The sequence below is a fragment of the Scyliorhinus canicula genome, chromosome 1, assembly GCF_902713615.1.
Source record: "Scyliorhinus canicula chromosome 1, sScyCan1.1, whole genome shotgun sequence".
Classification (NCBI taxonomy): domain Eukaryota; kingdom Metazoa; phylum Chordata; class Chondrichthyes; order Carcharhiniformes; family Scyliorhinidae; genus Scyliorhinus; species Scyliorhinus canicula.
In genome coordinates, this window is record NC_052146.1 from 129,973,217 (window position 1) to 129,999,877 (window position 26,661).

Genomic DNA, 26,661 nt, shown 5'->3' on the forward strand with positions numbered 1-26,661 from the left:
GTCCGCGGTGCCGCATGCATGCAGGAGACGGTGATTGGTTGATGCTGGTGGGGTTGAGAGTTCATTGTTTGCCCGGATGCTGGTGAGGCGTGAGGTGAGTTGGTGCTCGCGGACTGGCTTGTCCGTTTTGTTTTGTCTTGTCGCGGACGGACGTCCAAGTGTCTCCATCAACCGAGACGCTTCCGAGGCCTCTCGACTAACTGTGCCGCTTTCGCTTCAGGTGCGCCGCTGTGAGGCTCCAGCCTAATTTAACTGGCACGCCATCCAGTGTGATAGTGGTGCCGCTTTGTTGCAGCGGTGCTTAAACCAGAGCGATTTTAAGTGGTTGGCGTGGAAACTAAAGCTTCTCTGCCGCAGTTTGAACTGCATAGGATCCTCCCTGTCCGACATCGTAGAAAGAATCGTAGAATCCCTACAATGCAGAAGGAGGCTATTCAGCCACTGAGTTTGCACCGACCTTAGGCCCAAGCCTCCACCCTGTCCCTGTAACTCCACCTAACCTTTTGGACCCTAAGGGACAATTTAGCATGGCCAATCCACCTAACCTGCACACATTTGCACTCTGGGAGGGACCTGGAGCACCCGGAGGAAACCCATGTGGCGATAACGTACAAATTCCACACAGTCACCCAAGGCACCACTGTGCTGCCACATCATTATTGTCATAATTAAATTAGTTGCCCCTTCATTTCATTGATGTTTGTGGGACCTTGCAGTTGCTACATGTTCCTGGACAACAATGAGCGTTATCCATCAGAGTCACCAATGGTATTTGAAATATTTTGAGGTAGTGTATAAAAAAAGCAAGTGGTTCTTTCATTTAAACATTTGGGGTGCCTTCGCCACCCACCCTGCACTTGTTCTTGAATGGCTTTCTACCCTCTGCCTAAGCCCACAGCCAATTTACTAGGATATTGCTTGCACCCATGGATTTTACCATAAGTTTTCTAATAGTGGAAGCATGCTGCTTTCCCGGGGGGGGGGGGGAGACAGGGACAGCTGTTCACAACTTTTAACACTGCGAAAAATGAATTTGCAAACCATTCCAAAATATGTCACATTCTCAGTCTATATATCTCATCAAAACTGTTTATACTGATCTGTTGATGTAATATTTGATATAAACATTAAATATACTTATTTGTCTCCCTCTTTTGATCTATTCTGTCAAATCCTCTAGTTGTAACATTGAAGTTAGCTGTAATTGAGCTTGTATCAATAGTGTCGGATATCTTTCAACTTAGGTGATCAAAGAGACTCAGCAATATGGGATCTTGGAGATAGAAGTCACCGTTTATCTTGTGAATATTTTGGAAGACCTGGAATGTACTTTAGCGATAAATAAATTGCTTTGAAATTTCTAACTCTTTGCCTCCTGCTTGGGAGATCTTTAGTTTCACTTCTGCCAGTCTTGTGAAAAAGCTACTTTGTTACAACATGTATTTTCACCAAGTGATAGTATTTGAATTGTTAGGACCCCAACATTTGTGTGGATACTGGACAAGAATGGCAAACAATTTTTAATTTGTAAAACTAAGGAAAGGACACTTCGCCCCAGTAGTTAAGACTCTGACCAATAGGTATCTTGTATGTTAAAACAAGCTTTAATTTAAACACCATTAACTGCATTAACATCAAAGAAAATAACTTTTCAATTATCAGTTAAATAATTCTGAAAGAATAAACCTGCTACGAACTCCAATTAAGCAACCTAATGTAGTTCAAATGTCACTTTGGCAAAACTGCTTTTCAAACTAAAATCCTAGTCTTGTCAGATCTGATCCTATGGCAAAACAACAAACTAGACCTGGCCAACCCCACCCCCCATTAATCACATAATCTGTATCTCACTAGGATGCCACATGCCCTGCTTAGCTAGGACAAAATACAACTAATAAATTAACTACTTTCCAGGGAATCTCCAGCAATCACAACAATTTTCCATTATCCTTCTATGTAAACATGTGAATGGATAGAATCAACCATGACCACCTTTTAAGACTTCCTAATTACAGCTATTACTGCAACAAATGGAAACCTTAACCCAGGCTTTTAAAAACAATTCTGCAACAGATATAAAATATAACAATTTCTACATTGATTACAGAATATTTTGTATAAAGTTAGATTATTGATCGCATTGTGCTTATCAGCTTTTGCAAGGATAAGTTATTTATGTTGGAAACAACAACTTCATTTTATTATCTTCCATTAAAACGTCCAAAGACAATTAATCTAGTAGGTTAAATGTCCAGCCAAAATCTAGAGGCACTGGTCTACTGGTGTAAAGGTTCTTGAGGCAGTTTTTGATTTTTGGCAGTCTAATCTGTTTTCTAAGGAGCCGTGGCAGTGGATCAATTTTGCTTCAAATGCAACACTTGAGGATTGGTTATGACTAACATGGGAAATGTTACAACAGGTGGGTTTTATTCCGAAATTGGAGTAGTAAAAGCTTTACTCTCCATCTGACCTGGGTACTAAAATGGAAAACATTCCATTCTCAAACAGCAAGATTAACTTGTATTTATCCTAGCACGTTTTACATTGTAAAACATCCCAAGATACTTCACAGGGGTGTTAGAAAACAAAAATTCACACTATGCCATATTAAATGCAATTCTGACAGATGACCAAAGGTTTGGGCAAGTAGGTTGTTTTAAAGGAGAGAGTTTGGGCATAGGCAGCTGTGGTGTAATAAACATCTGTGATGCACAGGAGACCAGAAGTGAAGGAATGTAGCGATCCTGCAGGGTTGGAGATTACAGAGATTGGGATTGGGAGGGGAGGATGAATCCATGAATGGATTTGAAAACAAGGATGTGCATTTTAAAATAGAGGTATTGTGGGACGGGAACCAATGTAGGTCGCAGTGTGTGGTCTTGATGGATAAATAGGATTTGGTTTGAATTAGAATATGAACAGTCGAGATTTGGATCAGCTCAAATTTATGTAAGGGGGAAGATGGAACACTCGCCCGGGAAACATTGAAACAATCAAGTTGGGTGAATAAAGATTTTAACTACAGATGCGCATAGGCAAGGGCAGATTCAAACAGAAACCGTTATAGTGGTGGAAGAGCCAGTCTTGATGATGGAAACGATGCATGGTTGTCTTATCTTGGTGTCAAATATGACACGGAGATTGTGACTGGACTGGTTCAGCTTCAGAGAATTGCCAGGGTCAAGGATAGAATTGGTGGCTAGGAACTGGTTTGCTACTGGAGATCAGTAGCATCTCATGCTTTAATGAGCATAAAGTCCTGAAAAATCACACATTTTCCAACCTCTGGCAATACTTGAAGAATTGTTGCAATTGCACAAAATTCCTCATAGGGAGATCAATTTCTTTCCTCTTTATGACATTCTTGGAATACTTTACTAATTGATCAGTTCGGTGTCTACTTCCTTATTTTAGTTTGTATAAGTTTTTGTTCCCATTCAAAGATGTTTATGCTTATGTAGTGGAACATTCTTTGGACCATTTCTTAAAATAAACTTAAAGTATCCAAAAAAAAATTCCAATTAAGGGACAATTTTGTGTGGCCAATCCACCTACTCTGCACATCTTTGGGTTGTGGGGTAAGACCCACTTCAACACAGGGAGAATGTGCAAAGTCCACACAGACAGTGGGCCAGGATTGACCCCGGGTCCTCGGTGCTGTGAAGCAGCAGTGCTAACCACTGCGCCACCATACCACCCTTGGACCATCTTTAAATGTTTGTTTGCCTTTAATCAATTTATTTTTGAAGATTGGTTCTCCAGTCAAACTAATACGTTTTGTGTCTGCTAACAAAATAATAGAATAATATGCACCTGTATATGAATTGAGACATTTATAGATTACTCATCTCCTGAAGCACATATGCCCTGGGCAGAGAAAAGACTATTGGTGTTTGGAATGAAAATGTATCAGTTATTGTCTTACCCAGATACAAAAGAATCCACAGTATTTGACTTTTACCAAAGGATTGATATTGGGCGAAATTCTGTCATCTGTGTGCTTACCCAAATATTTAAGTGTCTTTGTCAAGCTTTATTTTCATTAGCAAAGCCTGGATTTGTTCTGTGGAAATTCACCATTTTATTGAAATCACTGCTCAGAGTTTGTTCAATATTTTATTGCAGTTAGGATTGCTCTAATGGCATCAAATTCAGAAAATCCATATGGGACTGAAGATGGGGCAAGGAACAAGGCACTCGAGCAATGTCTTCAGGTTCTACAAGATGCAAAAAATGATAGCGAGCAGTTTGCAGCTCTTTTACTGGTAAGAATGTTTTAGTACTCCAGTCTAATACAGATATGCTGGCGGGGGGGGGGGTCCTGTTCAAACTAGCTGTAAACATCCAATGACAATTTTACCCCCAAGTTTCCCAACATATTAAAATAAGTATCTTTCAATGTATTTAATTACAGCATCTATTTTACCCGCTGCAAATTGCCACTTCATTCAGCAGTTAATTTTCATTATTTTCAACCTATTTGAATAAAGTTTAGTGGAAATAATCTCTGCTAACCCTAACCTCCGGCGAATAACTACAATTGGAATATGGCTTTTTTTAAATAAAAAAGTTTTCATTTTAAATGAACATTACTGACTGATGTAGTGAGTTTAGTATGCTCTTGAGTCAACTTAAACCATCATGATTAAAGCAGAAAATCGTCATCTTGCGCAGTTATACATATATAATGAGTATTTTGTACTTGATGTTGATCCCCAGTACTAAGTAGGAACATAGAAAAAGGAGCAGGACATTCAGCTGATCCGAGTCATAACTCTATCTACCTGCATTGGTCCAATAATCCTCAATACACTTGTCGAACAAAAATCTCTCCGTCTCTGTTTTCACTAAGCCATGAGAGTCAGCGCAGACCAATGGAACAAATTGCTGCCTCCTGTACCATAACAATTCAGTGATTCTGTTTTGAAATTTTCAACTGACTTAACCACAATAGCTTTTAGGGGAGAGAGTTCTAGATTTCCATTACTCCCTACACGAAGAAGTGCTTCAATAAAAAACAAGGGCTTGTGCTTATCTTGTAGATTTATTTGGCGAAGCCATGTAAATAGCTGTGTGAGAAAGAAAATTGCACTGTAAAATGCTTCTGAGATTTGATTTTTAAAAACTTTTTCCAATTAATGGGCAATTTACCAACTATGCACATCTTTGGGTTATGGGGCTGAGACCCATGCAGACATGGAGAATGTGCAAACTCCACACTTACACTCGGGCAGCATGGTAGCACAAGTGGATAGCACTGTGGCTTCACAGCGCCAGGGTCCCAGGTTCAATTCCCCGCTGGGTCACTGTCTGTGCGGAGTTTGCATGTTCTCCCTGTGTCTGCGTGGGTTTCCTCTGGGTGCTCCGGTTTCCTCCCACAGTCCAAAGACGTGCAGGTTAGGTGGATTGGCCATGATGAATTGCCCTTAGTGACCAAAAAAGTTAGGAGGGGTTATTGGGTTACGGGGATAGGGTGGAAGTGAGGGCATAAGTGGGTCGGTGCAGACTCGATGGGCCAAATGGCCTCCTTCTGCGCTGTATGTTCTGTGTTCTATGACAGTGACCCGGGCTGGGATAGAATCTGGGTCCTCTGCATCATGATGCAGCAGTGCTAACCACTGCGCCACCATGCCGTGCTATGAGATTTGAGTTAAGCAGATGGTTGCAAAATAGAAAAGGGATTGAGTTCTTCAACTACGTTGTTTTTAAAATTTAGAGTGCCCAGTTCATTTTTTTTCCAATTAAGGGGCAATTTAGTGTGGGCAATCCACCTACCTTGCACATCTTTGGGTTGTGGGGGCGAAACCCTCGCAACACTGGGAGAATGTGCAAACTCCACGCAGTCAGTGACCCAGAGCCGGGATCGAACCTGGGACCTTGGCACTGTGAGGCAACAGGGCTAACCCACTGTGCGACCGTGCTGCCCAGTTCTTCAACAACATTGAGCACACAAATGAATAAAAGTAATTTAATTTTGAAGTGGATGAATTTGTATAACAAGTAAGAGACTTGCATTTATGTATCACTTCACCCGCAAGAGATCATAGACAAAAATAAAAGCAACCAGAATTAGTAGGAAACAGAGTGTATGGAATTAATTCTAATTGGAGCCTCCATTTTGTAGCATAAAAATCAGCAACGTGAATAAACAAATAGAGAATCCAAGTTTGCAGATGACACTATTTAAAAAGCACAGTAAATTGTGTCCATGCGAGCAAGAAGCTGCAAAGGGACATGGACAGCTTAAGTTCTAAGCAAATCCATAGCTGTGAGGATATCCACTTTGGGTCCAAAGTTAGACCAAATTTAAATATTTTCTTAACCAGGAACTATGGAATATCGAACGGAATTGTGGTAGTCTTGTGCACAAACAATTAAAGATTAATGCATAGGTATGGAAGTAATTAAGAGATTAATGGAATGATCTTTCTTTCACGAGGGCCAAAATGGGGAGAGTTACTCTGCATTTATACAGAGGGTTGAGCAGATCCCATTTGGAGTACTGAGCAGGTTGGGCCTATTACATTCATTGGAGTTTAGATTGGATTTGAAACATGTGGGGCTTGATGGAGTAGATGCTGAGAGGATGTTTCCTGTCATGGGGGAATCCAGAACGAGGGAGCACAGTTTTTTTTAAAGTCCCCAGTTTAAGATGGAGATGAGGATGATTTTTATTTTTTTCTGAGGGTCGCTAATCTTTGTGATTAACGTTCCCAGCAGGCAGTGGAGGCTAGGTCATTGAGTCTATTTGATGCCAAGTTAGAAAGATTTTTGATTGGCAAAGGAATCGAGAATTATAGTGGATAAGCAGGGAGATGGAGTTGAGGCCACAATCAGATCATCCATGTTCTTATCAAATAGCAGAGCTGGGCTGATTGACCTACAACTGCTTCTATTTCTTGTGAGCAAACAGTAGTGGAGCAATAATATCACTGGATCAGTGGTCCAGGCTCTGGGGACATGGATTTGAACCCTACCGTGGCAGCTGTGGAGTTGAAATTGAATTAAGAAATCTGGAATATAAAGTTAGTATCAACAATGGTGACCCGTTCGCTAGTGTCCTTTGGACAGCACGGTAGAACAGTGGTTAGCACTGTTGTTTCATCGTGTAATGTACCTGGGTTCGATTCCTGGCTTGGGTCACTATCTGTGCGGAGTCTACACGTTCTCCCCTTGTCTGCGTGGGTTTCCTCCAGGTGCTCCAGTTTCCACACACAAGTCCCGAAAAACGTGCTTGGGTTTGGTGATTTGGACATTCTGAATTCTCCTCCTGAATTCTGACTAGGGAATTTTCACAATAACTTCATTGCAGTGTTAATGTAAACCTACTTGTGACACTTATAAAGATAATAATTATTATTATTATTAAGGAAGGAAATCTGCCCTTCCCTGGTCTGGCCCACATGTTTCTTCAGACCCACAGCAATGTGTTTGAATCTTAACTGCCCTGTGAATTGGCTGACAAAGCCACTCAATTCAAAGGCAATTGGGGTTGGAAAGCAAATATTAACCTTGCCAGTGATGCCTGCATCCCATGAAAGAATAAATAAATAAACTTGGAATTTGTATTCCATTTGAAAAAAAATCTGGAAATAAAAATCACTACCACTGAACTAATTAGACAATTGAAAGACTCTTCCTGACCATTTTGTGCAACAACTTCCCAAATATTTGACATGCATTGAATACAATGTGTTTATTTTAGGTGACCAAGGTGGTGAAGGCTGGTGAAATTGATGCTGGAACCCGTCGACGGATATTTGATGCAATTGGATTCTCTTTCCCAAACCGACTGCTTGTTACCAAAGAGTCACCACACGGTTGCCCCAGCCAAATTTTCCGAGCTCTCGGCATGACTCTTCTTGCATGTTTTTCCACAAATCCAGAATTGGTTACTCACCCACAAATCCTCAACAAAATACCTATTTTTAATGAAATTATTAGTTCAGAAATGGACACTGGAGCAGATGTTGCCACCTTCACATCGATGATTGATGACTGTTACCAATGTCTCCATGCAATTTCTGCCCATCCTCAGGGTCAGAGACATCTAGTAACTCAAGGAACAGTGTCTGCATTATGTCAGGCTTATCTAAACCAAAGTCAAGCCCATGAGCAGGCATTGTGTCTTCTTGTCAGTCTCCTGATCGCAATGGAAAACAAGTGTTGGAAAACTTGTAAGCTCGAACTTTTGAAGGTACTGATCAAGCTCAGTGAACAGTTTGCTACAGAAGAAGATAACCGGAAATTTAAGCTGTGCAATGTATTGCAGCATTTTCTGCCTGCTGTACCTATCCTAACTGAGGACCCATCTCTCACTGCATGCTTGAAAAACTTTCACACTGGTCTTTTCAGCATACTCAGCAGTAAACTGAGTATCTCACAACGGGACCCAGCTCTGAAACTTGCTGGCTTATTATTGACTGTTTATGGTTCAGACTGGATCCTGGCAGAAAATACTGAAACAAGGAGTAAATTCCTGGCACTGATGGTGAATTTAGCCTGTGTGGAAGTTCGGATTTGTTTGGAGGACCCAGACCTGGATGCAGCTAATTCTAAACCAGATGTCATCACAGCATGTTACAGTATCATTGAATTTGGGATGATGGTTTGTGTGCTTGGGGATAAAGTCTGTCTCACGGAAGCTGAAAGTAAACAATTAGTACAGATAATGGTGGAGGCTTTTGGAGCAGTCATTGGCTATTTTAAGCAGGTGAAGTGTGGAAATGTGATTATTAATGCACTGCATATTTGTATTATAACCACACTTTTGTGTCAAAATGTACTGATTATTTTGCTTTCGTTTTGAATTCTTCTTTCCCCCCCCCCCCCCCCCCCCCCCCCCCCCCCCCCATTCAGACATTCACTATAATGCTGCAGGTTCCATTATCTGGCTCCTTCAATATTGTTCATAAATGGGAAGGCTGGGATGGTGGGTTGGGTGAATATAATCATATTTATGTAAGAATAACATATAGTTCGAAGGTCTCTGTATATTTGATTTGTGCAGTGCAGGTCCTTAACCATTTCACTACAGCAATCCAATTAATGCATTTCCCACTTGTTTAATATTTTTTGTTATGGTCATGAGTGGGTGTGGACTTGAAAGAGTGCAGAAAGTATATTTTGTATCATGAAAATTCTCTATCATGAAAATTCTAACTGCTGTTATTTGAAGTTCTAAGAGATAATATACAAGCTGTCACACACTGCAGTTGTTTTCACAACAGATAGTAAATTCGTCATCTCGGCCAGTTTGGGGTGGGGTGAGGGAGTTGCTTCCCAGCTGCACTATTGTATTTTATAAATTCTTGAGGGTCCAAAATTAGTGGTATTTCATCCTGCATTAGTCTATACTTTTTCTGAGAAACACTAGGCACCATTTCAACAATTCAGCCCTAGTGGTGCAGACCACACTTGCTTCTTGCAGTCTTATGGTGTGGGAAGCCTTGTTTCACAATCTCTTGCAGTGAGTGCAGTGACAATTTGCGTATTCCCACTGGTCTTTTCGATGTGAAATTATTTTACATAGTTTAAAAAGAAAATTTAGCTGTTTTAGTTGTCTCAGTTTACATTTCTTTACTCCTTCCTAAACTGCAGGTTACAGAGGAACAGCTGTGGAGCCCATTCCTATTTGCCTCAGTCCGAATCCTGGGTGCGTGGATGGCTGAAGAGACTTATGCACTCAGACAGGAAATCTGTGATGTACTGCCTTTTCTGATTCGTTATGCTCAGATGCTGTTTGAATGTCCAATAAAATCCGATGACCTAGACAATCAAGTGAAAGGTTTATCGCTGGCTGACAGCTCCGAGGCAACAACCTGGCCTAAAGACGCCTTGAGGTAAGAATGAAAATATGATGCAGCATTAAGTACAATCTATTTATTGATCACTAATATTGTGCATTTTTACCTTGACCTCTCAACCTGATGGGCCATAGCTTGACTTAGGTTGGTGTTCTGTTCCTATTGTTCAGTGGCCAAATAAACTCTCAAATTACTTGGGGAATGGAGTGGCGATGCCGGTGTTGGACTGGGATGGGCAAAGTAAGAAGTCTTACAACACCAGGTTAAAGTCCAAGTTTGAGTCTCACCTGATGGAAGGAGCTGCGCTCTGAAGGCTAGTGATTCGAAACAAACCTGTTGGACTTTAATCTGGTGTTGTAAGACTTAGGGAATGGGGGAGTGGGGGGAGGAGGAATGTGTGAATCTTTGCTGCAAAGGATAATTACAGTTGCACTTTGCTAAACCGATCTCGCAGACAAAATTGTTAAATTATCATGTTGAATCAGTGAACATACCTCCTCGGTGTTTTCTATTCCGAACTTCATTTCTTCAGACTTTCTGGCAGAGCTGAAGTTTTGAATGTGTGATCTCCTAGTCATTGCTAAATTTGGAATCCAATCTCAGGAATGATCGTTTTGGCTTTGGGCATTGATTCTGTGTATATTTTGTATCATGTTCATGTGAGATCTTTAGCTGGCAGATTAACCTGGTTTGAAACCAAGTGATGAAACAGAGTAGTATAAATGTATCCTTTAAACAGTAGAGATCACTCACTCATTTAGCAACTTTTAAGATAGTTGTGGCTAAAATTATGTTGAGGATTATAGGTAGAAAGTTGCGTCTTATCACTTGGGTGCACTTGCAATGTTTTGCTAATGGTATGTCTCTACTTATAGGTTCTTGTTACCAGGATTTTGTCACCTTTCAGCTGAGGACATCCCTCGGAGGATCTTAATTTCGCACGGGTTTCATGTTTTGCTTCTTCGTTATTTTACACAACAGTGGGAAGTCTTCAGTTCTTCCCAAAATTCACTGATTTTGCCAGATGATGCAGAGATGAGTCTTCGAACAGCCTGTGGAATTTTTCTAAACCTTGTGGTGACAGAGCCTGCATTGATCAGGTATTCAGTATTACAATCCCAGACAAGACCCCAACATTTGCTAGGATACCAAACAGGAACCCCAATATTTTTTTAATTTGTAAAACTGTAAGGAAAAGAATACTGTGCACCAGAAGTGATTCCATGCACAAATAGAGATATTGTGTACCAAAACAAACTTTATTATTAATACAGTTTTAAGATACTATAACAGCAGAGAAATATAGCTTACAGTTACCAGTTTAAACAATGCTTAACAATAAAATGAAATACTTTAGCTTCTAACTGATACCTTGTTTATCTCCAATCAAGCAAAACCCATCACCGGTCAAAAACCTCTTTTTAAGTAGGGTTGGAAACTATATGATTACTTGCCAATCTTTGGACGGAGAGATCTTTTGAGAGACTACTTGAAGAGAGAGAGAGAGATCCTGTCAGTTTAGTGCTGAATCTCTGACCGCCTTTTGCAGAAGCTGCTGTTCAGCTCACAGCCAAAACTCAAACTCTGCCTGCTATAACCCTGGCTCCTCCCATTAATTACATCATCCCCATTCCACTCATATCCCATGACCTACTTGTTGTTTAAACACAATGTGCTGCATTCTCCGCCGACGGGATGCTCTGTTTTGTCGGCAGCCTGAGGGTTTCCCAACGGTGTGGGGCTGCCCCACAATGGGAAACCCCATTGACCAGCCAGCGTAATGGAGCATCCCGCCGGCGGGGTGAAACAGAAATGTGGCGTGGCGGGACAGAGAATGCAGTCCATTAGGCCCCTCATTGTGAACATAAGCATGGCTTTTACGACATTTTAATTGCACTTTCTGCAGCCAGAACTAATTTGGTAGGGCTGTGGGAACCTGAGGGTGAATTCAGATGGGACAAAATCAGAAATGGAAAAGGAAGGCAGAAGGTTAGTGAATAGAATCTATATGGGAAAAACAGTTTGGTAGTACTCAAGACTTCAATGCAAGGAATATTGCAAAAAGGCAGATGAGCTCAGGCCATAGGTAGCAACTTAGCAGTACCATATTATAGCTATTGCAGAAGAATGGCTTAAAGCGAGACTGGAATGGCAGCTTAAAGTTCCTGCTTACAAATTTTCAGCCGAGATAGAGGGGGTGATGACACTTTTGGTCAAATAAACAATTACATCTGTGAGGAAGGATTGTACGTTAGAAGCAATATCAAATGAGGCCATATGGATGGAGCTAAGGAACAACGAAATGTCAGTCTCGTTACTGGGAGTGTACCGTAAACCCCAAAAACAGCGTGAAATGGAAGAGCAAATATGTAGGCAAATCTGAGAAGTGAAGAAACAATAGGGCAGTAATAGGGTATTTTAACTACCCCAATATTAACTGGGATAATTTTAGTGTGAAAGGATTGGAATGAACAGAATTCTTGAGGTCTATACAGGAGAATTTTTTGGTCAGCATATATATCCAAGAAGAGAGATGCAGTTCTGGACTTTATTTTAGGAAATGAAGCTGGGCAGGTTCAGTTAGTTTTAACATAATTATGGAAACGGGCAAAGATAGAACAGGAGTTCAAATTCTAGATTGGGGTATGGACAATTTTACTGAAGTGAGGAGTGGTTTAGCAATAGTGGAGTGGAAATAGCTACTTGAAGGTAAATCATAGAATGTTTTCAGCACACAGGGAAGCTATTTGGTCCATCATGTCTGCACCCGCTGAAAAATGAGCCAACCAGCCTAGTCCCACTTAACCAGCATTTGGTCCGTAGCCCTGCACATTACAGCACTTAAGATGCATGCGCAGACACCTTTTTAAATGCGTTGTGTCCCAGCCCTATTACCCTTTCAGGCAGTGAGTTTCAGAGCCTCATGACCCTCTTGGTGAAAAATCAATGTTAGAACCGTGGGAGGAGTTCAAAGGGGCGATTCAGGCGGTTCAGGTAAGCATGTTGCCACAAAGGAAAAGGGTGGGTTAGTCAAATCTAGAGCCCGTTGATATCAAGGAACATACAGGACAAGATCATCAGAAAAGGAAAGCTTTCGTACAGACACTGAGAACTCAATACTTAGAAAGCTAAGAGGAATTCGGAAGGGCGGAGGTGAAATTGAAAAGGCAATTAGGAAAGCAAAGAATATTGGCAAGTGAAATTAAGGAAAACCCAAAGATGTTTCAACAATTCACGCCCCCCCCCCCCCCCAAAACCTGGCAAGGGCGCCCCTCCCTGCCTGAACCCAGGCACCTTGCCCTGCCAGCCTGGGTGCCAGAGAGAGCCAGGATGTTCCCTACCCTGTCCCTGACCACCCGTGGGTCTCCAATGTCCAGGGCAACAATTTCCCCCACCCCCCCAGGTGCCGTTATGGCTGGTCCATGTTTGTGTGGACCAGTACTAAACAGTGCACTGGTCTACACAATGACCGGGTGAATCCGGTGAACATATATTTAAATGAGCCATATATGCAGATATGGATCACATGAGGGACAGATGCAGATTGCGACGTCTTGTGAGATTCCGTTGACTCTCCTGAGACATTTAGAGAGTCTTGAATCTCATTAGGGGCCTCTTCCGCGATTCAACGAATTTGTCCCTGCACCAAGTCAGGTGCGTTGAGGCTGCTGTGATGGTCAGACCTGGAGTGGGAGGATAGTGGAGTTATTTTACCCTCAGGTGGTCGGAACAATAGGTTTATAGGTCGTACAGAGTTCAAAGAAGGTAATGGGAACCAGAGTGGGAAAGTAAAAGGGAAAGTCTGATCGCATGGGAGACGGAGGAGATTAAATGTAAAAAGGAATGAAGATGTTACGGAAAATGCAAAAGATGGGTCTCAAGGAGCGGTAAATGGGAAAAACAAAATCATTGCCAGCTGCCACCGACCTAGAAACAACTGACAAAACTATGGTTATCTAAATTATTAATCTTCATGTCGATCTTAATATGCACGGCGGCACAGTGGTTAGCACTGCTGCCTCAGCACCAGAGACCCGGGTTCAATTCCAATCTTGGGTGACTGTCTGGAATTTACACTTTCTCCCCATGTCTGCATGGGTTTCCTCCGGATGCTCCGGTTTCCTCCCACAGTCCAAAGGTGTGCAGTTTATGTGGATTGGCCATGCTAAACTTCCCCATGGTGTCCAAAAGGTTGCGTGGGGTGGAAAGTGGGACTAGGTACAGAGAGGGTCAGTGCAGGCTCGATGGGCCGAATGGCCTCCTTCTGCACTGTAGGGATTCTATGATATAGAGCCACGGGATAACTATGGAAAGAGTACGGCACATAAAAGACCAAAAAGTTAATGTGTGTAGGGGCGAGAGACGTGGGTATGGTTCTCAATGAATACTTTGCGTCTGTCTTCACAAAAGAGGAGGATGATGCTGACATTATAGTTTAGGAGGAGTGTGAAATATTGAATGTGATGAACATCAAGAGAGAGGAAGTATTGAGGGGATTAACATCCTTGAAAGCTGATAAATCATCAGGGCCAGATGAAATGTACCCCAAGTTGCTAAAATAAGCCAGGAGGAAATTGACGAAGCGCTGAGCACTATTTTCCAATCCTCACTGAATGTAGGTGTGGTGCCGGAGGATCGGAATACTGCTAACATTGTACCTTTGTTTAAAAATGGAGTGAGGGATAGAGCAAATAATTACGGGTCCGTCAGTCTAACCTTGATAGTGGTCAAATGATTGTGATCTATTCTGAGCGACGGATAAACTGTCACTTAGAAAGGCACAGAGTAATTGACGTCAGTCAGCGTGAATTTGTTAAGTGATGATTGTGTCTGACTAACTCTATTTAATTTTTTGAGGAGGCAAGAAAAAGGATTAATGAGGGTAGAGCAGTTGAAATGGTTGTGATAGCAAGGCTTTTGACAAGATTCCACATGGCAGACTGGTTTTTTTTTAAAGCCATAGGGTCCAGGAAGATCTTAACGAGCTGGATACAAAATTGGCTGAGTGGCGGGTGTTTTTGCGATTGGAAGGTTCTTTCCAGTGGGATTCTGCAGGGCTCAGTTCCAGGTCCTTTGCTCCTGTGGTATATATTTACGATTTGGACTTATAAATATATGCATTTGAGGAGGTCAAACAAGGCCACAGAATACATTGTAAATTGCAGTTTACAGAGGTGTCGAGGAAGTGAGGGACCTTGGAGTGCATGTCCGCAGATCCATAAAGGTCGCAGGACAGGTTGATAGGTAGTTAAGATGGCAGATGGAATACTTTCAATTATTAACCTAAGCATAGAATATAAGAACAAGGAGGTTATGCTGGATTATGAAGTATTACTTAGGCCACAACTTGAGGGCTGGCATGCTGTTCTGCCCATTTCATTAGAATGTAATTGCAATAGAGAGTACAGAGAGATGTGGATGGATGTGGCCAATACTGGAAAATTGCAGCTGTGTGCAAAGGTTGGTTAGGCTGGGGTTGCTTTCATAGACATAGAAATTACAGTGCAGAATGAGGCCATTTGGCCTATTGAGTGCACCGGCTCTTGGAAAGAGCTCTATACTTAAGCCCACGCTTCCACCCTATCCCTGTAACCCAGTAACCCCACCTAACCTTTTTGGACACCTAAGGGCAATTTATCATGGCCAATCCACCTAACCTGCACATCTTTGGACTTTGGGAGGAAACCAAAGCACCAGAGGAAACCCACGCAGATAGGGGGAGAGCCTGCAGACGGCACAGACATTGCCCAAGCTGGAATCAACCCATGAGCTGTGAAGCAACTGTGCTGCCCTTGGAACAGTGGAGTCTGAAGGGAGATTTGATTGAAGTATATACAGGATTGTGAGGGGCCTTGTTAGAGTGGATGGGAAGGACTTGTATCCTTAAGTATAGAGGTTACTGACCAAGGGGCATAGATTTAAATTGATTGGTAGCAGGATTAGAGGGGAGATAAGGAAATATCTTTTTTCACCTAGAGGATGATAGGAATCTGAAATCCTCAGCCTGAAAGGGGAGTAGAGGCAGAAACCCACAACTCATTTAATAGGCGTCTGGATATGCACCTGAACTCCCGTAACCTCCAAGGCTAAGAACCAAGTGTGGAAAATGGATTTAGGCTGGGGTCCTTTTTTTTGGTTGGCGCAGACATGATGGATAGAATGGCCTCCTTCTGTGCCTTCTATTTTTCTAAATATCTGAAAAGGAGGAATGTGGGGTGAGCACGGGAGAGTGGCAGTACATGAATGGCTCCTTGGGAGAGCTTGCACAAACACAGTGGGCTGTATGACCTGTTTGGAATGATTCTATGAATATAGTGTAGATTCAGTAGAAATGGGTAGATTTCCATGTCAGAAAGCCCATGGCAGGAACTTGGGTCTGCCTGGTTGAAATGTCCACTGGACCACCAAAATAGGTTTCCTTTTAATTTGATACAAGCCACAATATTTATGACTAGTTTAAAATGTTATGTTTGCCAGAGTGGGAAGATAGGAGAGAGAAGTTTTTAATTTTATATGAAATGTTATTTGGGAGTAATTGCAGTTGCAGTTATTTACAAAAATAAGCTGCTGCAAATTGGTTGTTTTTAAGTTTGGTGCTAGAGCTGATTGAATTGTGCTTATTAAGCTCCTTGAGCAGCTGGAAAACCTCACACCCAGGCCCATTGCTGTAGCTACATTTAATTTTTTTCCATTTCATCTGGCAAAAGGCACAGGCTCTGGACCAAGTTCCAGGATGGGCAACAGCAATGCTCATAGGGTTGGGCAGGCACATGTACTTTGGGTATGTTTTCCCTGTCCAGTGTTGGGGCAGAAACAAGCCAGAAAATCAACCTCTTTGAGTTTAATGCTAAGACAATGCAAGAGACAGACTTGTTAGTATAGTGACATTTTGTTTTAATTACTCCAACCATGAATGCCCTGCCTGTGATACTGGTTATTGATAGTACAAACATGAATTATAAATATTCCAGGGCTGGCGAGGTCTGTTTCACTGTTACCATTCTTTTTTTAATAAACATTTTATTGAGGTATTTATGGTTTTACAACAACAAAATAAACAATGTACATGAATTTATAAACATAGTGCAAAAGCTGTCTTCCTCCCTTACAGGTCCCACCTTAACTAACCCCCTACTCTAAATTAAGCTCCCCCCCCCCCGGCTTTCTGCTGACGGTTAATTTTCTGCAAAGAAGTCGACGAACGGCTGCCACCTCCGGGCGAACCCTAACATTGACCCTCTCAAGGCGAACTTGATTTTTTTCCAAACAGAGAAAGCTAGCCATGTCAGGTAGCCAGGTCTTCGACTTCGGGAGCTTTAATTCCCTCCAAGCTAATAATGTCTGTCTCCAGGCTACCAGTGAAGCAAAGGCCAGAACGTCTAGAACGTCTGCCTCTTTCTCCTCCTGGATTCCCGGATCTTCCGACACTCTGAAAATCGCCACCTCTGAACTCGGTGCCATCCTTGTTCTTAGCACTGTGGACATAACATCTGCAAACCCCAGCCAGAATCCCCTCTGCTTTGGGCATGTCCAGAACATGTTGACATGGTTTGCTGGCCCTCCCGCACACCTATCTTCTACCCCAAAGAACCTGCTCATCCGGGCCACTGTCATGTGAGCCTGGTGAACGACCTTGAATTGTATCAGGCTGAGCCTGGCACATGTTGTGGACACGTTGACTCTACTCAACACGTCCGCCCAGAGACCATCCTCTATCTCTCCTCCCAACTCCTCTTCCCACTTGTGCTTCAGCTCCTCAGTCTGTGTCTCCTCTGACCCCATCAGTTCCTTGTAAATGTCAGAGACCCTCCCTTCTCCCACCCACACTCTAGAAACTACCCTGTCCTGTAGCCCCCTTGGAAGGCACGGGAACGTTGAAACATGCCTGCGTAGGAAGTCCCGCACCTGCAGGTACCTAAATTTGTTTCCCCTCGCCAATCCAAATTTCTCCTCCAGCTCCCTCAGGCTAGAAAAGTTCCCCTCTATAAACATATCCCCCATCCTCTCGACCACTGCTCTCTGCTATCTCCGAAACCCCCCGTCCATCCTTCCCGGGGCAAACCGGTGATTATTACAGATTGGAGACCAGACCGATGCTCCCTCCGCTCCCACGTGCCTCCTCCATTGCTCTCAGGGCTGCCACCACCACGGGCTGGTGGAGTACCGTGCCGGTGGGAACGGCAGAGACGCTGTTATCAATGCCCCAAGCTGGTGCCCTTGCATGAAGCCGCCTCCACACACTCCCATACCGACCCTCCCCCCCCCCCCCCCCCCCCCCCCCCCCCCACCACCCACTTTGCGATCATGGCTATGTTCACCGCCAAATAGTAATTACTGAAGTTCGGCAGCGCCATCCTGCCCTCCCCCCGGCTCCGCTCAAGCATCCCATTTTTTTTTAATCGCGGGGTCTTACCCGCCCAGACAAAGCCAGTGATTACCTTACTAACCCGTTTAAAAAAGGACCGCAGAATGAAAATGGGAGAACACTGAAACACAAACAGGAATCTCGGGAGGATCGTCATTTTCACTGTCCGCACCCTCCCAGCTAGTGACAACGGGAGCGTGTCCCATCTTCGAAAATCGTCCTTCATTTGGTCTACTAGTCGGGCCAGATTTAGCTTGTGCAGCCGTTCCCACTCCTGTGCCACCTGGATGCCTAGTACCGAAAGCTTCCCCCGACCACTCTAAAAGACAGTTCCCCCAGTCGCCTCTCCTGCCCCCTTGCATGGACCGCAAACATCTCACTTTTCCCCATATTTAGTTTATAGCCCGAAAACCGGCCGAATTCCCTCAGAATCCTCATAATTTCTTCCATCCCCTCTATTGGGTCCAATACATACAGGAGCAGGTCGTCGTCGCGCCCCCCCCCCCCCCCCCCCCCCCCCCCCCCACCGTACCAGCCCCTTGGAGCTCTCAGCACATTGCCAGCGGCTCTATGGTTAACACGAACAACAGTGGGGAAAGGGGGCATCCCTGTCTCGTCCCCCGATGCAGCCTAAAATAGTCCGATGTTGTCCTATTCGTCCATACGCTCACAACAGGAGCGTGATACAACAACCTGACCCAGTCAATAAAGCCCCGCCCAAATACGAACCATATTTAGTTTATACACCCTCCACTGTAAAAGAATCCTACGCCGGGCTACTAGAGACGCAAAGGCCAGGATACCGGCCTCTCCCTCCTCCTGCACTCCCGGCTCCGATTCTACCCCAAAGATAGCGAGCCCCAGCCCGGTTCCACCCGGGAACCGACCACCTTGGACAAGGTCTCCGCCACCCCCTTCCAGAACCCCTCCAACACCGGACACGCCCAAAACATGTGGATGCGATTCGCCGGGCCTCCCGAACACCTCCCACACCTGGCCTCACCACCAAAGAACCGGCTCAGCCTGGCCCCAGTCATGTGCGCCCTATGCAGCACCTTCAGCTGAATTAAGCTGAGCCGTGCGCAAGAAGAGGACGAATTCACCATCCCCAGGGCGTCCGTCCCCTCGTCGATCTCCTCCCCTAGCTCCTCCTCCCACTTCGCTTTCAGCTCCTCCACCGAGGCCTCCTGCATCACCTGATAAATTGCCGAGATCCTACCCTCACCGACCCATGTCCCCGAAAGCACCCTATCCTGCACCCCCCTTGACGGCAATAGCGGAAACACCGCCACCTGTCGCTTAACAAACGCCCTAATCTGCATATACCTGAAAGTATTCCCAGGGGGAGACCCCACTTCCCCTCCAACTCCTCTAAGGTCGCAAACGTCCCGTCGAGAAAAAGGTCCCCCATCCCCCTGATGCCTGCCCTATGCCAACTCAAAAACCCACCATCTATTCTCCCTGGTGCAAACTGGTGGTTGCCCCGTATCGAGGTCCAAACTGAGGCCTTCACTTCCCCCCACTATGCCGCCTCCACTGCCCCCAAATTTTAAGGGAAGCCACCACTACTGGACTCTTAGAATACCTTGCCGGTGGTAGCGGGGCCGTCACCAATGCCTCCAAACCCGTGCCCACACAGGACGCCACTTCGAACCTCTTCCATGCGGCCCCCTCCCCCTCCATCACCCACCTACGAATCATTGCCACATTCGCAGCCCAGTAGTACCCACGCAGGTTGGGCAACGCCAAACCACCTACCTCCCTGCCTCGCTCCAGGAATACCCTCCTCACCCTCGGGGTCTTCCGCACCCACATGAACCCCAGAATACTCTTATTAACCCTCCTAAAAAAAAAAGCCTTCGGAATCAAGATGGGGAGACACTGGAAGAGAAACAAAAACCTCAGGAGCACCGTCATCTAAACCGACTGGACCCTGCCCGCCAAAGAGAGTGGCAGCGCATCCCACCTCCTAAACTCCTCCTCCATCTGTTCCACCAGCCTCGAAAAGTTTAGCCTATGCAGGGCCCCCCAGCTCCTAGCTATCTGGACACAAAGATATCTAAAGCTCCTCTCCGCCCTCTTCAACGGGAGCTCCCCTATCTCCCTCTTCTGGTCCCCCAAGTGCAGCACAAACAGCTCACTTCCCCACGTTGAGCTTATAGCCCGAAAAGTCCCCAAACTCCCCAAGTATCCTCAACACCTCCGGCATCCCCCCGCCGGATCCGCAATGTACAACAGTAAATCATCCGCATGCCCCCCCCCCCCCCCCCCCCGCACAATCCCCCTCCAGTTCTTTGAATCCCTCAGCGCCATGGCCAGGGGTTCAATCGCTAACGCGAAGAGCAGGGGCACCCCTGCCTCGTCCCCCGGGACAGCCGAAAGTCCTCCGTCCTCCTCCCATTCGTCACCACGCTCGCTACTGGGGCACGATACAGCAGCCTCACCCAGCTAATGGATCCCTCACCAAACCCAAATCTCCTCAACACTTCCCACAGGTAGCTCCACTCCACCCTATAGAAAGCTTTCTTTGCTTCCATCGATGCTACTATTTCCGCCTCCCCATTCGCCGACAACATCATCATGACATTAAGAAGCCGCCACACATTAACATTCAGCTGCCTCCCCTTCACAAACCCCGTTTGGTCCTCATGGATAACCAGCGGGACCACATCTTCCACCCACCTGGACAGTATCTTAGCCAACAGCTTTGCGTCCACGTTGAGGAGCGAGATCGGCCTGTAAGACCCACACTGGAGGGGGTCCTTATCCCGCTTCGGGATCAGTGAGGTTATTGCTCTAGACATCGTCGGGGGCAAAGCCCCCCCCCCCCCCAATCCCTCGCCCCATTCAGGGTCCTCACTAACAACGGGCCCAGCAGGTCTGGGAACTTCTTATAAAACTCCACCGGGAACCCGTCAAGTCCCGGTGCTTTCCCTGTCTGCATGCTCCCCAGCGCCTCCATCAGCTCCTCCAACTCGATTGGGGCCCCCAGACCCTCCACCCGCTCCTCCTCCACTATTGGGAACTCCAGCTTATCCAGAAAGCAGTCCACCTCCCTAGGGGGCACCGACCGGTACAGCTCCTCGTAAAAGGAGCTGAACACCCCATTAATGTCCCTACCACTCCGCACCAGGTTCCCTCCTGCATCTGTGACCCCCTATCTCTCTCGCTGCCTCCCGCTTCCGGAGCTGGTGGGCCAGCATCCAACTTGCCTTCTCTCCGTACTCGTATACCGTTTCCTGCGCCCTCCTCCACTGCGCATCCGCCTTCCAGGTGGTCAGTATATCGAACGCCGCTTGGAGACTGCGACGCGTCCTCAAAAGCCCCTCTTCCGGGACATCCACATACCTCCTGTCCACCCTTACCAGTTCTTCCACCAACCTCTCCCTTTCAACCCTCTCCCCCTCCCTGTGCGCACGAATAGATATCAGCTCCCCTCTGACCACCGCCTTCAGCACTTCCCGGACCACCCCAACTTAGAACATAGAACAGTACAGCACAGAACAGGCCCTTCGGCCCTCAATGTTGTGCCGAGCCATGATCACCCTACTCAAACCCACGTATCCACCCTATACCCGTAACCCAACAACCCCCCCTTAACCTTACTTTTATTAGGACACTACGGGCAATTTAGCATGGCCAATCCACCTAACCCGTAACTTGCACCTCCCCATTGTCATTAGCTTCCAAATACCCCTCCTATGCATCTACGGACCCGCCCACATACTTCCTCCTCTGACAGAAGCCCCACATCTAACCTCCACAGCGGGCGCTGATCCTTCCCCTCTCCCAGCTCCAGGTCCACCGAATGCGGAGCGTTGTCAGATATGACTATCGCCGAATACTCCGCCCCCACCACTCTCTGGATTAGCGCCCTGCTGAGGACAAAAAAATCAATCCGGGAATAAGCCTTGTGGACATGGGAGAAAAAGGAAAACTCCCTACCTCCCGGCCTCAAAAATCTCCAAGGGTCTACCCCTCCCATCTGATCCATGAACCCCCTCAGCACTGAGGCCGTGCCGGCCTCTTGCCCGTCTTAGACCTCGAACGATCCAGAGCTGGGTCCAACACAGAATTAAAATCCCCTCCCAAGATCAAGGCCCCCCCCCCCGGTCTCCAGGTCCGGAATCCAGCTCAACATTCGCCGCATGAAACCCACATCATCCCAGTTGGGGGCGTACACATTAACCAGAACCACCCGCTTCCCTTGAAGCCTACCACTCACCATTACGTATCTGCCACAGCTGTCTGCCACCACACGTGACGCCACAAACGACAAGCTCTTGCCAACTAAAATCGCCACCCCTCAATTCTTCGCATCTAGCCCCGAGTGAAACACCTGTCCAACCCAGCCTCTTCTCAGCCTCACCTGATCCGCCAACTTAAGGTGCGTCTCCTGGAGCATAGCCACGTCCTCTCCCAACCCCTTCAAATGCGCCAAGACCTGGGACCGCTTCACAGGTCCATTCAGCCCCTCACGTTCCATGTGACCAGCCGAATCTGGGGGGTTCTTCCCCCTCCCTCTGCGCCGGTCAGCCATAGCTCTCACTCGGCTCACCACGTGCCCGCAGAACCCCCCAGGCCCGTTCCCCATGGTGGCAGACCCCCCCCCCCCCCCCCCCCCAATCACCAGCAGTTCCCCTTCAGCCCCTCCAGCAGCAACCCCGTACCCCCCCCCCCTGGCCCCAAGCTAGGGCCCCCCTAGCTGCGTAATCCCTTCCATCGTACTTCCGTAAGTCAGCCGACTCCTGCTGACCCCGGCTGCTCCCACGACCCCCCCCCCCCCCCCCCCCCCCCCCCCCCCGTGTAACACAACCACCACTCCCCCCACCCAGTGCCGGTCCCGCCCACTGCGCCTCCAACGCGGGAAGAAAGCCCGCGCTTCCATCTCAGACCCCGTCCCCCCGACCCAACACGCGGGAAAAAGAAGGGCACGGGACCAAGAACAGCTCCCCAGCCCCCCTCCAGTGAAAAACAAAAAAGCACCCAAATAAATAAATAACAGCCCCAAAAAGCAAAGAGGCATTAACAAACACAACCAGAAAAACGAAAGGATACCCAGGAGGACAAGGCCTCCGGACTATGTACATCAGTCCCCAGTCCTCAGTTTGAGTCCAACTTCTCTGACTGGACGAAGGCCCAGGCATCCTCCGGGGAATCGAAGTAAAGCTGCCGATCTTTGTAAGTGACCCAGAGGCGAGCCGGCTGTAACAGGCCAAACTTTCCCCTTCTTGTGAAGCACTGCCATCGTCCGATTAACACTAGCCCTTCTCTTCGCCACCTCCGCGCTCCAATCCTGATAAATCCTGATCGGTGCATTCTCCCACTTGCTGCTCCTCTCCTTCGCCCATCTCAGCACACACTCACGGTCAACAAAGCGGTGAAAACGGACCAGCACCGCCCTAGGCGGCTCGTTCAGCCTGGGCTTCCTCAACAGCACTTGATGGGCACCCTCTAGCTCCAAGGGCCCCTGGAACGACCCCGCGCCCATTAACGAGTTCAGCATCACGGTCACGTAGGCCCACAAGTCCGAACCTTCCAGCCCCTCCGGGAGGCCCAGGATCCGCAGGTTCTTCCGACGGGAGCAGTTCTCCATCTCCTCCATCCTCGCTAGCCATTTCTTGTGGAGCACCTCGTGCTACTCCACCTTCACTGCCAGGCCTAGGAGTTTGTCCTCTCTCCCCGAGGCTTTTTGCCGTAGCTCTCGGATCTCTGCACCCTGAGCCGTCTGAGTTGCCATGAGCTTGTTTTAGCAAGGCCTTAAACGGTTCCAGGATCTCAGCCTTCAGCTCTCTGAAGCAGCTCCTGCGCCCACTGCTGCCACGCTGCCGGTTCCCCACCCGCCGCCATCTTGTTTCTCCTGCCTCGCACCTTTCTCTGCTCCAAAGCCGATTTTTTTAACCGCTCCGCTCCTGGTCCAGTCCATCCACCGGCAGATAAGCGCAGTGGATGTGTTCCCACACCGGGAAAAGTACAGCCAGCGCCACTTTGGGCCCTTAAAAGAGCCCAAAAGACCGAAAATAGCAGGAGCTACCGAACGTGCGGCTTAGCTCCACATCACCGCAACCGGAAGTTCTGAAATTCACTATTAAACTATTTACTCAATGTTTCAATTCTCTAAATGTTCAAAATTGTTTCCAGTATTTAATATTCGGCATCAATTTTTCAAAATGTATTGCTGATTACAGGCTGGCAATTTATTGATTTCTCTCTCAATTACAGGACACTAAATGGTAATTTAAAGAATTAAATTGTTGAATGGATTTCACAATTTTTGGTGTGACCTGATGGGAGGAGAGACAAGTTGGGTGTTCTAAAGTCTTTTTTTTTTTCTTCACTGTTTTAAACTTTGCTTACCCTTATCCTTTATATCTATTGCTGCAGGCAGGAAGAATGTTTTTCATCTTTACTTAGTTTGTTAATGGAATCCCTGCAGTCATTGCTTTATAGCCAGCGTCACCTGATTCTTGCTGCGAACTTCACTACTTTGGGGCTAATGATGAGTCGGATACTCGCTGGCACACCAGGTACAAAAAGTGAATTGTTAACCCACCCATCCCTCGGCCCTTGCACCCCCTACCCCAGTCATCATTGAACAATCTTAAAACACTGCATACAATGTAAAAATAAGACAGTTTTGTGTAGTTTCTAGAGGGAACCTTGTAGAACAATTAATGCTGTGCATCTGTAAAAATGCAATGTTGGAGCAAAGAATAAACAGGTTGTTATAAATTTGCATAGTGTTGGGGATAGCAGAGGTCCTTGTTCAAGGGCAGGAGGAAAAGCCGTCTTCAGATATACACTGGGACTGATGAGAGCAGAATGATGAAAAAATTGGCATCGCTAAAGGCAGCATTGAAGGAGTTGGGTTTCATGGAGAGGGATCAAATGAGGCGAGAGGGTTTGGAGTCTGGGCTGGTTTATTCGACACTTGAAAAGTTCAGGTAAGATGGTGACTGGGAAATGACGTGGAGATGCCGACGTTGGGTTGGGGTGAGCACAGTAAGAAGTCTTAGAACACCAGGTTAAAGTCCAACAGGTTTGTTTCAAATCACTAGCTTTCGGAGCACTGCTCCTTCCTCAGGTGAATCCCGAGGAAGGAGCAGTGCTCCAAAAGCTAGTGATTGGAAATGAGAAAAGGACATTGAGGCACACAAATGCATATTCTCTATTTTGGAGACCAACAAGTTGTTGATCTCCGATTTGGCATTAAACATCAATTTATAATGATTGCATTTGTCTCAGGTTATATATTGAAAATAATGCTGTTTTTATTTTCCAGTGTTACAAGGAACCACAGTATCCAGGGGCTTTTTCCGAGGGACAATTCACTTTCTGTCAAAAGCACATACAACTCAGCTGGAAGAGGTTGTTGACCGAACGCAGATTGTGGTGACCGAGAGATACCAAGAAGCATGGGAACAAATCTCCGAGCTTTGGTTTTTGGGAATGCAGGCTTTCGGTAGTTGTATACCCTTACTGCCGTGGCTACCACAGAGTGTAATTGAATCAGAATGGTTGAGTGACATTTTTGATTTGCTAAGTAAGGCTTCACCTGTGACTGTGGAGTTTGATCTTGTTGCTGCCTTCCAGTGTGTTTTAGCTGAACTGGCAAAGAACAGCAAACCATGTAAAGACATTATATTGGTGAATAATGGCGAGGAGAAAGCAAACCTTTATGGAATGTCAGCTTTGGAGCAATGTCTCTGTCAAAATTAGTAACTAGCCAACCTCCTCCACCTAAAATGGCCAAGTAAAGCCACCAGCACAATGATCTTAAGAGGACTGGAGCTTGATATTGCTTCTGGAAGGTGACAAGTTTTAATGGTGTAGAATTTTTTTAACCAGTTAATATTTTACTTATGTTTTGAAGCATTTAATATTAGTGGGTTAAAGTTGCAGCACTCAGTTATTTTGATAACTTGATTTATTTGGGGGATTCAGCAAATGCATCCCTGTATATTCTTGCAACTAGGAAATCACTTGCTCGCTCTCGCTGGCACTCACTCACTTTTGCCCTTGGTTACAAAAGTCCTGTTTGAGAGATGTATTAAGATCCTGCCCACCTCTTGAAGATGTATTGTAATCAGTATAATACTAGGAAAAAAAAACAAATTGTTAACCAGAATTGTGAATCTGAAATAAAGACAGGATAAAATCACCTTTGATTTTTCAGCATGGAATTAACTTGTGAGTTAACTGTGCAGCTATATATTGGATTAATAATCCAACCCAATTTCAAAAGAAAATGTCCCCATGGCTGTGGTGGCTAAATCAATTTGGACAATTTCAATGCAGTTCTTAATGAGAATGAGTCCATAAAACACATCAAAGTCCCAGAATGTGGCATAACGTGTCTTAATCAGAATCATCCGTGCTGAAGCGATATTCTGAGTTTGGGATTAAGCCATGAGGCTGGGACATGGAACATAACTCTCATCAGGCCACTTAAAACCTGAATGAAAAGCAGAATGCTTTTGATGCTCTTTT

At 45.8% G+C, this 26,661-nt stretch overlaps 1 protein-coding gene across 3 annotated transcripts; it reads left to right on the plus strand.

The window, feature by feature from the left end:
- On the plus strand, nt 1–26,333 carry ncdn (neurochondrin). Of its 3 annotated transcripts, none has more exons than XM_038800011.1 (7): nt 1–94; nt 4,126–4,265; nt 7,706–8,713; nt 9,601–9,842; nt 10,682–10,906; nt 24,556–24,698; nt 25,454–26,333. In XM_038800011.1, the coding sequence occupies exons 2-7, from the start codon at nt 4,140–4,142 to the stop codon at nt 25,888–25,890; spliced, it is 2,181 nt and encodes a 726-aa protein (XP_038655939.1). In that variant the 5' UTR covers nt 1–94; nt 4,126–4,139; the 3' UTR covers nt 25,891–26,333. The 3 variants fall into 3 exon arrangements, with proteins under 3 accessions (XP_038655939.1, XP_038655944.1, XP_038655930.1); XM_038800016.1 differs by lacking the exon at nt 1–94 and adding an exon at nt 100–220; XM_038800002.1 differs by lacking the exon at nt 1–94 and adding an exon at nt 2,386–2,419.
- The last annotated feature ends 328 nt before the right edge of the window (nt 26,334–26,661 follow it).

Excerpts from the sequence above, each read along its gene's own strand:
- ncdn (XM_038800002.1), top strand. The coding sequence starts at position 2,392 with ATGACTAACATGGGAAATGTTACAACAG. Across the intron at positions 2,420-4,125 it reads CATGGGAAATGTTACAACAG|TTAGGATTGCTCTAATGGCA; the intron begins GTGGGTTTTATT and ends ATTTTATTGCAG. Across the intron at positions 9,843-10,681 it reads TGGCCTAAAGACGCCTTGAG|GTTCTTGTTACCAGGATTTT; the intron begins GTAAGAATGAAA and ends CTCTACTTATAG.